Source organism: Grus americana, chromosome 4, assembly GCF_028858705.1.
Source record: "Grus americana isolate bGruAme1 chromosome 4, bGruAme1.mat, whole genome shotgun sequence".
In the NCBI taxonomy this organism is placed as follows: Eukaryota; Metazoa; Chordata; class Aves; order Gruiformes; family Gruidae; genus Grus; species Grus americana.
The window spans coordinates 74,159,921-74,175,569 of record NC_072855.1 but is presented as its reverse complement, the minus strand read 5'-3'; the positions used below and the strand labels follow the sequence as shown (position 1 = coordinate 74,175,569).

Sequence of the window (15,649 nt, the reverse complement as noted above, 5' to 3'; positions counted from 1 at the left end):
ATAGGCTAAATCTGTCTATATCTATGAAAAGTTTAAACCAGGTGGTAATTGCCCACTGTAGTTGGTACATAATCAGTTGGATTAATACTAAGGCTGCTGATATTGTGCATTTCTGGTTCTAGGTGGTGTCGTATGAAAAGTCTACATTTATGCCTAACACTGCTGAAACCACGTGCTCCTCTGTTCATCAAATGGAATGCAGTCCAAATTCAGCCCAACTTTTAAAATCTGTCTTTGTGAAAAATGTTGGTTGGGCTTCTCAGGTGAGAAATGGATGCTTGATAAAGGAGGGAAGTCTGTTCTTTTTTCCTATTAAACTTGAGATACATATTTTTAAGTCACAAGCTTTAAACTTGATTTGTGAGGAATACATTTGGTTGTGCTCTGCTACAGTTTGCAGGTTGTGCTCTGCTACAGTTTACAGGTACGTGGAAAGATCTTTCCAAATAAACATCTCAAATAAATACCACGGTGAACTATCTAAGTAGAAGAAACTAAAATAACAGTTCAGTATTTCACTTATAATGATTTTCATGTGGTTATTATTGCCTATTGCAGTGTCTTCTGTCATTTCAGTTTGACTCTAGTAAAAGACTTGAAGCTGTTAATGTTGTCTGTTCACTAATGCAGATGTAAAGGTGTCATGACAAAGGTGTTTTTAACAGATATGTACCAGGTCTGTACAAGAAGAAGGAATCTGGCTATACAATAGGAAAAGCTGTTTCCTTACAGAGAAGTTTTTTTTTCTCTGCTTTTCTGTGGGATCAGCTTTAGATTTCAAAAATGGTTCTCTGCAGTCCAGATAAAGTAAGCTTCCTGTCCTAACAGAAGAAGTTTGCTTTATGTATAAACTTTAAAATGTATATAGCTGTCAACTCTCACAAATGGGCCTTCTATTTTATGTTTGGTCCTATTTACATTTTCTTAAGGAGTGGTTGAGCTAAAGGTACTTCTACTTAACTGTCATTGAAAAGGATGACTAAATCTGGTATCTGAAACCTTAGACTACTTATCCCAAAGTAGTATACATGCAATCTTTAAAAGACTGACCAGATAACCTACTTCAGCAATTCTGAAAAACTTTCAGCTTCAATTATTAGAAAAATTCTAGGTATGTAATCCTGTATTTTATGTCCTCAAACTGTAATGCAACTTCTCTCATTAGCTGACCAGCGGAGCAGTATGGGTTCAGTTTAATGATGGATCCCAACTGGTAGCCCAAGCAGGTGTTTCTTCTATCACTTACACATCTCCAGATGGCCAGACAACTAGGTAAGTCTATTACTGCTGTAAAAATAGTTTGGTTTACTGTCAGTGCAAGGCTGTTAGACATAAGGTAAACTTCATAGCTGCTATTCATTCTGTGCTGTAAATATTAAAACTTAGCTTTTCAATCACTTCTCAGCTGATTAGCTTATAAGCTTAATAAAAAAGAGAAACATATAGCTTTGAACTCTGGATAACAAATGAATAAAAAAAAAACCTGGGAATGCATCTACTTTTTGATCTCCAGACTATAGCCATTATCCATGTATAGTATTTAAGAGGGAGGGGGAGAAAACTAAGGTTTTAAGACCTTTTTTTTTCCTCAAGACACTGCTAGATTAGGGAGATTGCATAGACCTGAAGTGCTCGGGTGAAGTTTTGCATATCTTTTGGACACTGAGCACTTCCCATACAAATATGGGCACTCATTAACATGCTTTCTCTTAGAGACAGTAATATAGAGTCTGTTCAGATATTATTGCTTTAAACATTTAGATTATATTTTCTTAATCTGCAACATTTTTTCAGTTAAATATGTATAGGGAAGAGGGGCCTGGATTTAGGTCATCAAGCTTCAAATAATGTTTAGATATACTTAATACCCACTTGACTTAGTGGTTTGTCTATTTACAGGCAAGTTTTGAAATAATTATACTGTCCTTAAATTATTTCAAGCATCTAAATTTTGTATGCTTATTTGCCTTTCTAGGTATGGAGAAAATGATAAATTGCCAGAGTACATCAAAGAGAAGCTGCACTGTCTGTCTTCTATTCTTGTGATGTTTACCAATCCAGCTGGTCCCCACTGATTAAAGCAAAGGGGGTGTCAGGACACAGAGCTTAATAAACTCACTCACTGACTTTTATGTGACTTATCTTACTCAGCTTATGCAGAAATTCTTCCAAAAGCTGGTAAAAAAAATGGGAAGGGTTGCTCTGTTTATGTGTAGCAAATTGCTTGTAAAGTATCACACAAACCATGTTTTTCATCAAAATGATGGATAAACTTGCTCAAGCAAAACTTTGAGCAACTTGGTTCTAGACAGCATCAACTTTTTGGAAATAATCTGAATCTGTTGTATTTTTTCTTCCCCCGCTGCTTACTCAGTGCCACCAATCAAGGAAAAAGCATCTGTGCTGTTGAAGTGTTTGTATTTGTAAATAACGTATATTTTTTAAGTCTTACAAGTAATATATGTAAATATGTATATGTTTTATAACTTTGTTTTTATTTTTTGTAGCAGCAGCTTAAACTTCCCTGCACAAGCATTTCATACAAAAAAAAAAAATAAATGCAGTGGTAACTGTCCAGATCTATTTGTTTTATGTTTAAGTGATGGTTTATTGACAGCCCTTTCTTCTAATTAGTAAACTCAATTTCTATCTTAGAGCATCATATATTGGGAGTTTAGGGTTGGGTGGAAGCTTAGGGAGAAACATATAAACCTGTTAAAGTTACGTCTAACTTGCTCAACTGAAAAATTGCATGATGGTTTGTATATTCAATATTTTACCTCTTGACTACAGCTGACTAAAACCAGGAGCACAGTTGATAGGAAAGTGAACTACATCTACTGTAGTAACTGATTCCATTTCCTACTTTAATAAAATTCCTACAATTTTACGTACTTTTACCTTGTCTTACACAGTATGAATTACACTTATAACAAACTGCAGTAGCATGAACAGAAGCTATTTCTTAAGCATTTTGATTCAAGTGTGCTAACATTCCTGATGCTGGGTTATATTCATATTTAAATACTCAAACTTCTTTATAAGGTAGGAGAAAGGCTTAAGTTGAGTGGAAAAGCAGGATCCAAAAAGGTGTCAGTGCGGGGGGAGGATGGAGAGTTTGAGAGGCTCAAAGTGGCTTGCAGATGTGGTCTAGGCACAAAAACCCCTCAGGAAAGAGATGTTCCAATAGAGCTTTTTAAAATCTGCAGGCTCAGCTTTGAGCTCAATTAGCCTTGACTTCAAGTCAGTTCTCCTCATTCATCTAGTCTTTAACAGAGACAAAATTGGTTATTTTGTCACATCCAAATCAAGGAAATGTCTTGTAAGTATAGACACACAAGTAGCACTTAAAAAAAGCCTTAAATGATTCCAAAAATAAAAAATTCTTTGTAAACTGCTCTTTCAGTTGAGAAGTATACCTTAATATTCAGGTATAGTGACTGCATGGTAAAATAACTATTGCAAGTGTTTAATAAATCAAGTCATGCAGACTCTAAGGGTTTTTTTAATATACCTGTAGATACAAATGTGCACATAAACATAAATACAGCTTTCTTTAATATTAAAAGTATTAAACCAATGTTTCTTCTATCAACTGACTTTTAAAGTAGTAAGTCAGCCTTGATAAGATGTAGGTCAGCACTGCATGTTAAAAACTTGCATTATCTGCCATACTGATTATCTTTACTTTGGACATAGCACAATCTAGTTTGATGTGCGAGTTGAAGAAAGTCTAGGAGTTAGTTAGACACCAGAAGACAGAAAGGCATAAATTCTTAGAAAGAACAATCGGCTAGCTTGTAAGGAACAGTGTGACTTCAATGTAACTGCACTTCATTGCTAACCAGAACAAACAGAAAAAAACAGAAGCCCTACCTGTGAATACAAGACCAGGTTTTGTAAGAATGAGAGGATGCTGCTCCACAAGAAGCAAGCCATAGCTTAAAACGCAGCTGACCTAGGAAAATAAAAGTAATGCTCATGGCCAAAAAATTTCAAACCTTGCTTTCTTATTTTAATTATTATGTAAACATTAATGTGTATGGGCTACTCCTTTTCAGGAATGTTCTGTATTCTATAGATATTCACTGCAAAAAAAGACTTTAATCTAGTTTTATCCTTAACTCTTTAAATGTGTTACAGTTAAAATAATCCTTCCAAGTATCCAAACACTTTCTCACTCTTAAGTTGGAAGTTAGCTAGCCTGAAGAACAGCAGTAATAAAAACCCTAAAACAGATATACTTTCAGCACCAACTGAGTTGGTGAACATGAAATCCTAACCATGTTAACCATTTTGAAAACTCTTGCATTTCTCATGACTGAAGTAACTTCCAGTTGCTGTAACTCTAAGCACTCCATTTTGGAGTCTGTTTTCACCACCAAGACACAGTCTTTCTGGTACTATATATTATGAATTAGCATATAAAAGAAATACTGATAAAAGCAAAGTCCTTTCTCATAACTTTTCTGATTCTGCAGCAGGAAAGCCCAAGAGAGAATAAAACTTCTGTATTCCCTTCAGTCAGTATTGAAAAAATAATCTTTTAATTCAGTAGTCTTTTAGTGTTTGAACAATTGATTACATAGGCATACTTAATTACTTTAATAAATTCAGTAAGCATCAAGTATTAGACACATTAAGCAGCAGCTACAATTCTCATACTAGAGTCATTCTAATGTTCTTCTCAGTAGTATTGAAACATGAAACAAACTCGTACAGATGAGCTTAGGCCCCATTATGAAGGAAAATTACTATTTCACTTTAAAAAAAATAAACACTTGATTCAAAAATTAGAAATTCCTGATTCTCATACCATATTATCAGAAAAAATAAGAAAATAAGTCTACAAGTCATAGTCAACACCCGAGGAGCCAGTTTCTTCCTTTTTACTTAATTAACAGTAATGCTGGTTGCTCAGCACAGTGCATTCATTCTCACAAATGACAATGAAGTGTAAACTATCACGCTTAGTACTTTCTTCTTGTAGTCAACTTAAGAAAAGCTGTGCATAATTCAACCTGTGCAGGTTATCTTCCTTGCTACAAAAAGGCCTTCAGCAAAACAGTAGAAGAAAAATTGCACATACGGTTCAGTGTAGTTCAAGTAACAGCCACTGAGGCTGTGATTTTCAATGGCTCTTAACCAATTTAAATACTCAAATCCCACAAAAACTCCTTGTGAAGCAGGCACCTACCTTCCTCTACAATTCTGTTACATTACATTTGAAATCCCAGAGAAGATGTACTGATAAGTAACAGTTTCCAATGTGAGACATTTTGTATTAACCAGCGCTTACAAGCTAGCAAACTGAACATCAGAAGGTTCACTTAAGTAGTGGTGTTTCCATACAAAGTGCATGCAGCTCAACTAATCTTCTAGTTAGAAAAGAGTTACTAATCCTGATTCACAGAATCAAGATAAATATTTCTTTTACTTCTTTCTGGAAAGGATGCACATAACCTGTAACCTTCACAGCTGCATTCACTACAGAGGTGCATCATTTAAACTGTACACACTTCTTATGTGCCATTGTATTGATCTAACTTGCTCACGTCCTTTCCTCTGCTGCTAGAAAAGCAGAATACAAAAGCTCTCCTGCAGCAGGTGTAACCTTATATTAGGATATGACCAAGTTATGTGTTCTGTTAATGTGTAAGTACAGGTGTACAGTTCTTAGCATACAGCCAGAAAGGTCAGTGGTTAGGTACTCCTCATTAAAAAGTAGTAATAAATTAAGTATTATTTCCAGTTAGTTTTACTTTTTTTTTTTTAAATACATATTTAGCAATTCTCTTCTTGCATCCTTCCATATCTGACAGAAAATGCAATAAGTCTCTTGTATACTATCTCCAAGAGTAAGAGAGAGACTACGACTATTCCACAGATTAAGCTAAATGCCCAACGTGGTCCCAGGTGTGTGTATATTTGGCTCACAAAAACAGGCCCAAGTATTCGTGCTCCACTTCCAGAGGCAGTTAACCATCCCATGTAGACACCCTACAGAAGATCAAAAGCTTATGTTAGTGACAAAGGCATTATTTGGCTTGCCAATAATTCCCACCAATTATCCTAATTAGAAAATTTAGAAGTGTTTAAGCAATTGCTTATCTTTCTTAACTCGTTAAGATACTTTATTTCCAAGGGTACTGCTCAGCTTCTCTAAGCATTAATTCGAAGGCTCCACTGAACTACACATTCTATAGCTTTCTAATAAAAAGGCATTTTCCATATTTGGCTAATGACAAAAAGAATTTTAGCAAGATCCCTCATTCTAATAACGAGGGTGCAAGTCTTGGAGAGCAAATGAAATAAACTGTTTAGGCATCATGGTTACCTGAGGCTTTGGTCCAAGAATTTTTGAGTATAAAGTGTAGGACATGACATTACAAACTGGATAGCCCAATCCTATTAGTATGTCAGAGCTGATATACTGGGCCAGATAGATCATAGGAGTATTCAGGCACCAGGACTGCGTGACAGGGCAGCCTACGGGTTCTACTGTGTGGTTGGATGGAAGCTGCACTGCTTGCAAACTCCAGAAAGGCATTAACAGTTCAGCGGAAGTTGTTCTGGGAATGGAGTTATTCTTTATTTCTGTAAAAATAAGTTATGTGTGCTATTAAGAAAAAAATACAATAAAAAGCTTTCAAAAAACATTATGATCACAGTTTAGTATGACTTGTATTCTACCTTGCCACTGGATATTTGGTAGTTTTTTCCCCCACGGCAGTAAGATAAAGAATCCAACCAAGACAATCAGTAAGCCTCCATGGAGTATGGCACGCTCACCAGTCCTATCAAACAATGAAATTACAATTAAATATATCATTTAATTAAAGTAAAATTTCAGAAGGTGCTAACAACATAGCCCATTAATTTCTGGAAAAGATGTCTGACCAAAACACCTGCAAGAAAAATTTCAAAATCACAGTCACTTAAACCCCGTTTTTCTTGTGATTCAAAGATAAAAGACAGACAAAGAAGGGGGTTACATTAACAGAATAAAGAACAGCCACAGCATCATGGCTGCATCAAAATTGGAAGTACTTCTTTGTCATACTAAACCTAAATTAATTAACAAGTACAAGATTTAAGTAATGCAGACTTGGCCTTGCCGTAAAGCTTTTCCACACTTAACTAACATAAGTAACAAAATTCTGATAAACTCCAAAAACTTACTTTTTAGATAGTGTTTTAACCACCATGAAAACAATAACTGATTCAACGCCAACCACACTAAGGATTATTCCATTATAAAAAACAGCTTCTTTCCTGGTCCAGGAATACATATCCATCGTCAATGGAGTAGCTATACTAAATTGACAGAACAAAATTACATGAATTAAAAAAATATACCACAAACTGTGTGCTACATATTTTTAGTTATTTAGTTAATTCATTACTCTATATCAGTGTACATCAATTTGTTTGCATCTGGTTGTAGACCTCTATTTATGAAGGGCACAGTTAAGAACATGAGTGCAACAGAAAAGCCTATACTTGCACACCCAGTCTAACTACATTACATATGTAAGTAATTTGAGAGAAAACAGACAAACTTACGTTTCAAAGACAGCAAACACAAACAAGATGACAAAGAAAAGAAAATTGATTGCTACCACAGCAACATGGTCAACGTTTCCTTCTGCATCCTGATCCAGAGCCCCACTTTCTGCAATAAAACAACAGAATAATCTAAACTGCAAACTGAGCTTTTTTTACACCATCACAAGTTACCAACAACAATGATTTCCTTACTCGGTTAAGTATTTAACATGCAGGTTGGTGGGTGGCTAGGAAGTTATATTTTGACAATCTAAGTATAATGTTTTTAAATCAAAATGGAATTGTTGAAACTTCAATTCCACTGACAATGAGGGAAAATGATTTCCAAATCAGTTAGACCATCTGTTTTCCCACTGTAATGCTGGGACTGAAAAATCCTGAGTGACAGCAAAATAAGCAAACTTTAAATATCTTAACAATGGAAACCAAAATACTTTCTGTTCCTCTTGCAATGTCAAAAGTACACAGTACAATCCTCTGCACTACCACAGAGCCTTTGTTCCTCTAACCCAGGCATAGCGTTTTCATACACAGAACACCCATGTGTGGTACGCACATACAGCTCCCTTTTTAAACAGAAAACTAATACAAAATACCGGTGACTTCAAAAGATTTAAAAAGAAGTTTAAGTTGACCTTTCATATAAGTTTGATTCTTCAAGTGAAAGTGATACTTGCAATGTTTTAAAAAATTTGAACTGCGTACAAAAAGGGTATATATTGAACAGAAGCTGTTGCACTGTATGTGGCAATTACTGTACTTTAGTCTCACTAACCAAATTTATTTATACAACATATACTTTTTAATAAGATGTCATATATGAAAGCTGATTTGCAATATTACTCAGCATGATACAGAACAAAAGAGAAGCATGACCACAAAGTAGAAATTAGGGAGATTTTTTTAATATCCATATTCACTTAATCCTGTCTCTTGGAAGAGACAGTTCCAGGGTGAAAGTCTGGAAGGATCCATACAATATTTTTTTCTTCTTTGCTACCAGACAGCACTATGGACACAATATGGATGTGAAGCAATTTCTGGACCAGTTAGAAAGAGATGTAGCCTATTTTTCACTTTGAGGTCCCAATGCATCAGACTTTAGAATACTTCGAAATGCTTGTATGTAGTAAGGGAGTACTTCAAAATTAAAATCACAGCATAAGTTTTCAAGACAACATAGGTACCTTCTCCTTCAAAATTGATACTTTTGCATTGCCGTCCCATGTCATCCACTCGATGCTCTCTAGAAATTTAGAAACGTTTTCATTAATACACATATTTATTTGATCTACTACTGAGTGAAGTTTCTATTAAAATAATCCTAAATGGCATAATGTCATATTCTCATTATTCCCAGCTCCTTTAAGCATCATCTGTGTAGTCTACATTTGAATGCAGTGGACACCACGATATTCAAGAAAGAAAATATTCTACTGGGAGAATATCACATATCTGTGTGCATTTCTCCCTTCCCCCCCCACTGCTACCAATGGGATAATGCATAAAAATCCCCCCTTGAGATTCTTAAAGGAAAGACACAGACAGTGAGGATCCTACAGACAAGCTAACCTTATTTCTCTTTAGAGAAAAGACATGGGCAGAAACCATCAACATGAAGAATATATCAAGGCTAAAAGCTAATGATCTAAGAACTCTAACTTTTTTTCATCAGTTTATATTCTAGCTGTAACATCACTATGATTAATTTATGAGCATAATGAAAAACATATGTATTAAAGAAGGTAGAAACCCTGAAAAATAAGTAACAGCTTATAGTTTTAGTGCTCCAGATTTCAGCCTTATTACTCCTCCTTCTGAGCAGAATATTATTTGTTGCAAGTCACCCACTAAAACAAGGTACAACATTTCTCTTTTTTGACTTGATTACCTCAATATGGCAAAGATGAGAATAATATTAATAACTCCTAAGAGAGCTCCAAATAAAACTGGTGCCGTATACATGTTCAGTTGAAGATTAACTAATTTCCATGTTATTCCTTCTTCTCCAATAAGTGTAAAACATGTCTGAAAAACTTAAAAACATAAATGTATTAAGAAAATCTTGACAATCATTAAGAAAATATTAGAACACATATAGAATAAACATATGAAACTGAATAAGCAAAGCTGTTCCAATTGCTAAGTAAAATTTAAATATTATCAAACCTTTTACATTATGACAATCCTACTCTGAACAAACTGATGGATATCAGTGAGATCTCAACCAGCCAGAAAACTACTTGGTTACATACAGTACACTGTATAGATATCAGCATGATACTTAAAGAACTGGAACTGAATTCCAAGTGTAACAATGGTTAATTTTCTTGGCCACATGCAGACAGTTGATTTACTTTTTCCTCTTCCTCCTACGTGGAAAACCTTTCTTCTGGGACTGAATTCCAAGTGTTACAATGGTTAGTTTTCTTGGCCACATGCAGACACCTGATTTACTTTTTCCTCTTCCTCCTACATGGAAAACCTTTGTCCTGGGACTGGACTAGGGCAAGCTAGAGAGAAAAGAAGTTGTTGGTTTGGTTTGTTTTTTCTGTTTGTTTTGGGGGTTTTTTAAAATTAAAATTTAAATTGGAGCAGAGCAGAAGATTGTAAGATCAGGTCATTTGCATTCTACTGTTAGGAAACAGACAGAGAGTCCCTATCAAGTTAGGAAAGGTGACTACCTAAACGTATACTCTATGTAAATCACACAAAGAATGCAGATTTTTTGTTGCTGTAGACCCTTTAATGTTCTATCAACAGCGCTAGTAATAATCAACCAGAGAAAAAACTTTCAGCCCTAAACATTCACCTCATTATATTACCACACACAGAGCACTTCAGCTCTACTAATCTGATAATCTTAATCTCCAGCTATAGAAGACAAGTAATCAGTAGAGGCTGTTTAGGACAAAATTCCTGGATTCTCTTTACAACACAAGGCAAGTCTAATGCATTTCTCTCATGAAGCAGATGAAATATCTCAGCAGCCAGTTGTGCCTGATCTAACTAATGCCCCTTGAGCTCTTTGTTCCCTTAGCTCACCGTAATATCTGTGCTATGTCTTCAAATTTTTGTCAGTATGAAGATGTTGTGATCATCACTACAACATCAGGAAGATCTGTTGGATGTTATTTTCTACAACATGTGAGGCAAGGTGAAATTTTCAGTTATTTCAGAAAGGTAGAAATGTTTGCCCAAGTATAGTTAAATTCCCTTCTCCATGAACAATGTGCAATTGGTCATAGATTATGGGTACTGGTACAAAAGAGCATCTTGGAACTTATTTTTCCTGCAGCCAGCAATCCAAACCAGCTAGTTTTTAACTACAAACAATTAGAATTTCTTTGGACTGGACCATTTCATTTATATTGGCATACACAAGTATGTATGAGTGGATACCATTCATTCAATTTTGATAACAATGACAAACTATGCCTTAAAACCCCCAACATACAGGTGCTGAGGATTCATACTTCCAATGCCCAATTTCATCCTAAAAAGTATTAGAGAAGTGAGGAAAGAAGATATGTTTACCTGGTCCTAATATGAAGCCAATTGCTTGGCAGGCACTGGTATTGGCCATGGCACTTGTTCTTTCTGTAAGAGAAGTGGCACCCGCAATATACGATCGAACTACAGCCACGTTTCCTTAAAAAAACAAAACCAAGAAAGTGTTCATGTAAATACTAAGTTATATTCTTAAATTATCTAGTTGCATTTATTTTATTTGAGGGTTTTTTTCTTATTTTGCAAGAAAATATACCCCATCACTCCCTCTAGTATTTATACACAACTGCACAATTACATAATTTTATTATAAATTAGTATTGGCCGACTCTTCGCTTTGTTAAATAACAAGTTATCATTCATATAATGGTAAGTCTGGTACTAAAATATCATGTTAACTATCTTATACAAGACATAGAATTTAATAATTTTCATAAATGTAAATTCTGCTGTGGTTACCTGCTCCAAATCCCACAAGAGCACGTGCAGTCAGCATGTAGTATTTGTTGTGTGAATGAGGTACATGGACATAGGCATAAAGACAATTAGCAGCTACCGAAATAGCAGTTGAAACAACGAGAGGTTCTCTCCTTGGCCTGTAATTGGACCACAAGCCGAACAGGGGAGAGGCAACCATTTGGCCGATGCTATATGAAGCTATAATCCAGCCCAAGAAACTCGCATCTGCTGTTGGATCAATCTGCAGAAACAAATTAATCAATTCTATTGATAAAGTATTATAGTATTTTATAATATCAACAGAACCATTCTAGAATCAGTACCTGAAATACCTAAGACTGCACTATAATTCTGAGGGTATACGGCACTATGCAATACAGTGTCAAACCTAAGCTGTCGCTAAATAAATTAGTACGTCTGCATGGCACAGTGTGGTGTTTAACATAAATACACCAAAAAAAACCCCAAACAAACTAAAAACACTATCCAGGAACACAGACAATTCCCGGTTAAGAATACCAAGAAGGTCTAAGTGCAACAATCTGACACTTACAGAGCAACTTCTACCTTCAGCTTCCATTTTGTTGGGGGTTTTCTTTGGTGGTTTTTTTGTTGTTTTTTTTCAAAATGCAGACAAGCCTTGTTATGTTTTAACACTACAAATGCATTCTGATAAAGAGATTTCTATTGATTTGCTGTCCAAGAAAACAGTGAAATTATATTGGAAAACTGAACATTTCTGGATTATGATGTACTTTTATCAATTCAGGAAATCAACTGACAGATTTTTACATGAAATAATGAAAGCTGTCTAAATGGATGGCAAAATAAAAGTCTCTTATAACCACACACTTCCCTTTACTGTTTCTTTTCCTAAATAAAATGTCAAGTTTTGTATTACATACTTTCTGAGCAGGAGTTTTCTGTTCTTATTAAAACAAACAAACAAACAAACATACATACATATTTACAAACCTTTTGGAGATATGGCCACACAGACATAATTACAATTGAGAAACCTGCAATGCAGTAAAAACATAACTGAAGTTACTTTATTTGCCATGTTTATCAATAATTTGCTTTACTGAAACAGTTATTACAGGTTCATTCTTCTGCTCCTAAGTGTATGACAGTCTAAAACTGTGCATCAGTCTGTCACCTGAATATATTTATGTATATAATATATATGTATATAATATATATATGTATATAATATGTATTATGTGCTTTTTTTAAGGAGTGATAATTCCTCCTAACAGGAGGAACTGTTTTTAAAAGGACATTTTATTGGTGCGCACACACTAAACAAAAAAACTCCAATGAAAAAAATACTGATGTGCCAAGCAAACTGCATGGGATTTTTCCTCCCAATGGAAAGACAAGTCCCCAGAGTAAAAAGAATTTCTTGATACACTGGCATATTTGTATTCATTTATCAAAGAGATTTTAATTCATCAAATTAAAAAAAAAATCACTGAAGTATCCTATGATTTTCAAGATCACTTCTAGGACCACGGAAAATCACCAGAAGTCAAAAATCATCAGAAGTCTTGTTTCCAGGGGCAGTTATTTAGGAATGAAACAGTAATTTGTTCTGCAGTGGGATGCAAAATCCCATAGGAGAAAACAAGTTCTCATACATATTTTGAAATAGATAACATACATTCCTACAAAGATCTTACCTCTTAAGCACTCAGCATTATTTCTATTTTCATTCCTCAGAAGTTTCACTTCGGATATAAAAGTGTGACCTTTGTTTTGTTTGGTTCTGAGCAATAACCTTACTCTGCCACTACCTTTTTACCCTGAACTATTATAAAGCCATAAAACAAAGATTTAAGTAATATGTTATTTAGTCTCAAAAGAGAGTATTATTTAACTTATCTTATTAAATGTAACTTTCTGTTTGATTTGCTAGTCATATCTTCTCTCCTGAAGAATCAGAAAGCGCACCTTTTTAAGGTTATAAAAGAATAGTAGCACTAAAGGAGCTATGAAATTGAAATCTAGAAAACCCTGTAATTTTCAAACCAAAACATATTCATTAAGCAAATAACATTGAAATCCACCTGTGTTTACTCACCTACACTACTGAGAAACATAGTTAGATACATTATCCAGATGGATCGCCACCTGCTCTTATAATGCTCTTGTGTTTCCACAACATCCCTATTTTTGAACCAAAAGTCAAGAGAGAAAGAAATTATTATCAGATTCTCTTCTACTTTTTCCCACAGGACACTGAAAACATTTTTAACAAACCTCTCAATACAATTGTTTAAACTGTTATGCAAGAATGGTCTTCCAGATAGCAAAGAATACAAAGAATTTATTTTAGAAGCAAGTTAATTTTTCACTGAAAAATACTAGATTGACAAATCAAAAACCTAATAGAAATGCTATCACATACCATTGCATTCAAATGTTACACAAAAAGATATTTATCTAGAGAGATCTTCAATTCTGTAATGTCTTTGTATAGACACTTTGGAGCATCACAGATATTATGTAAAGGCTTTAAGAAGTGTGTATTAAACCATAAAACCCCAAACATTTTCTCAGAACTACAACTTTAAAGCAAAAAGCCCCAAACCTGAACAACTATTGGTTAGCCTAAAAGGTATGGCTAGTCTATTCTTACCATGAGAAAATAACTATACAATATAAAAAATGTGTGTAAAAGATATTGCTGAAGATTGTAAGGGCTGCAAAATAAATTTAAAATATAAGTTACAAACTTTGCGAGTAGTAAGCTATTTTTTTTTTAATTGATAAGCACCTTCTGAGACCCATAAACTTTTTCAAAAGCAAGAACATTTCAGGGTTCTTCACTTCTTTTGGTTTTGAAGTATTCTAAACAAAATAGTCTCTGTCCAAAAGATGCAGACCTAAGTTATATATGTCTGAACGTAGTTTATAAGTATTGTTTATGTAGGTCATATATAGACTTAGGCATACACCAATTTTAAAACTAACATAGCTATTCCACAGCATGACTTGTACATTTATTTCTTCAGAAGTGTTTACACCATTGAAGTCTCTTGGTTCAATGATACTTTAACCACATAAACGGTGTTTCTAAGTGCACTTTGTTATTTTATTGCCCATCACACGTAGGAAGAAGTCAGTCAAACGCTTGTATATGCTATACGTATGCTATGTTTGGTTACTTTCAAGATTTTAATTAAACCAAGCAGTACGCTCCAAGCGTGAGAACACTTCAAAGACGGCAGCAACAGCAGCCACCCCTACACATTCAAAATACTGTTGTTTTCCTGACAGAAGGGGGGAAAAAAAAAAGTTATCAACTGCTGCCCGCACAAGAAGAGTGCTATTAAATAATTAGACTTCGGCACCACACTAATCGACGTTTATGCTTTTTTATGCATTTGTTTTGTTACAGACGGCCTCGCTCCCGAGCCCGGGGCAGGCTGAAGGGCGACTGAGGGAGGCGGCGCCGCGAATCCAGACTACCAGAGCGCCTGGGGAAGGCGGCTCGGTCTCCATCCCCTCCGCCGGCTCCCGAAGCGGGCAGCTTCCCTCAAGCTTGGGCTTTCCTTGCGGGGTAAAGCACCCACGCAAGGCGGACAGGGACTCGTCAGCCACGGGTGGTTTCTCTAGCGATTCGTGGGGGTGTTGCCTCAACCCCCCTCCCCGGAGCAGGGAGGGAGGGGAGGCGCCTGTTAGCGCAGCTCCCCTCCGCCCGCGGGACAAGGAGTTGCCTCACCGCCTCAGAAAGGAGGGGTGCGGGAAGGAACAACCCCCTACCTGCTCTCCTCCTCCGCCGCCTCTCCGGGACTCAGCAAAGGCTCCTGCCCCTCAGCAGCCACCTCCGGACCGGAGACCGCGGCCGCCATACCCAATCGCGGTCGCTTCCGAGCCCCGTAGTGCCAGGATCCACCCCCGGCCCCTCCCGGCCGCCCTTCGCGCCCGCTGCCGCTGCCGCCAGAGGGCGTGCGCGCGCGCCGCCCCCGCGCCTCCGCCGCTGGTGGGCGCTGCCGGCCGGGCGCGAGGGCCGAGGCCGCCGCCAACAGCCGCGGAGCCGGCCGAGCGCGAGACACGGCGGGCGGGGCGGGGCGGTAAGCGCTGGTCACGTGCATGGGGCGGGGTC

At 36.4% G+C, this 15,649-nt stretch overlaps 2 protein-coding genes across 9 annotated transcripts in view; one reads left to right on the top strand and one right to left on the bottom strand.

Annotated features, from left to right (window-relative positions):
* The window catches only part of PLK4 (polo like kinase 4), a 17,575-nt gene extending 14,845 nt beyond the window's left edge, over window positions 1-2,730 (top strand). For both annotated transcript variants that reach the window (XM_054824746.1, XM_054824745.1), the window contains exons 14-16: window positions 123-263; window positions 1,166-1,272; window positions 1,976-2,730. In XM_054824746.1, coding sequence (XP_054680721.1) covers window positions 123-263; window positions 1,166-1,272; window positions 1,976-2,075 — 348 coding nt within the window. In that variant the 3' untranslated portion in view covers window positions 2,076-2,730. The remainder of the gene's footprint in view (window positions 1-122; window positions 264-1,165; window positions 1,273-1,975) is intronic.
* Window positions 1-15,601, bottom strand: part of MFSD8 (major facilitator superfamily domain containing 8) — a 25,857-nt gene extending 10,256 nt beyond the window's left edge. For 3 of the 7 annotated variants that reach the window (XR_008576970.1, XM_054824749.1, XM_054824750.1), the window contains exons 1-13: window positions 15,307-15,601; window positions 13,622-13,707; window positions 12,514-12,557; window positions 11,539-11,779; window positions 11,107-11,220; window positions 9,461-9,605; window positions 8,757-8,815; window positions 7,567-7,675; window positions 7,183-7,317; window positions 6,694-6,797; window positions 6,338-6,597; window positions 5,938-6,000; window positions 3,877-3,958 (exon numbers count right to left, since the gene is read on the bottom strand). Coding sequence is in view for 5 of the 7 variants with exons in the window: in XM_054824749.1 (XP_054680724.1) it covers window positions 3,877-3,958; window positions 5,938-6,000; window positions 6,338-6,597; window positions 6,694-6,797; window positions 7,183-7,317; window positions 7,567-7,675; window positions 8,757-8,815; window positions 9,461-9,605; window positions 11,107-11,220; window positions 11,539-11,779; window positions 12,514-12,557; window positions 13,622-13,707; window positions 15,307-15,395 (1,531 nt within the window). In the remaining 2 variants the exon portion in view is untranslated. Of the gene's footprint in view, window positions 1-3,876; window positions 3,959-4,527; window positions 6,001-6,337; window positions 6,598-6,693; window positions 6,798-7,182; window positions 7,318-7,566; window positions 7,676-8,756; window positions 8,816-9,460; window positions 9,606-11,106; window positions 11,221-11,538; window positions 11,780-12,513; window positions 12,558-13,621; window positions 13,708-15,306 lie in introns of those variants that run through there. The other 4 variants (XR_008576971.1, XM_054824751.1, XM_054824747.1 and 1 more) reach the window with 3 other exon arrangements.
* Window positions 15,602-15,649: the final 48 nt, after the last annotated feature.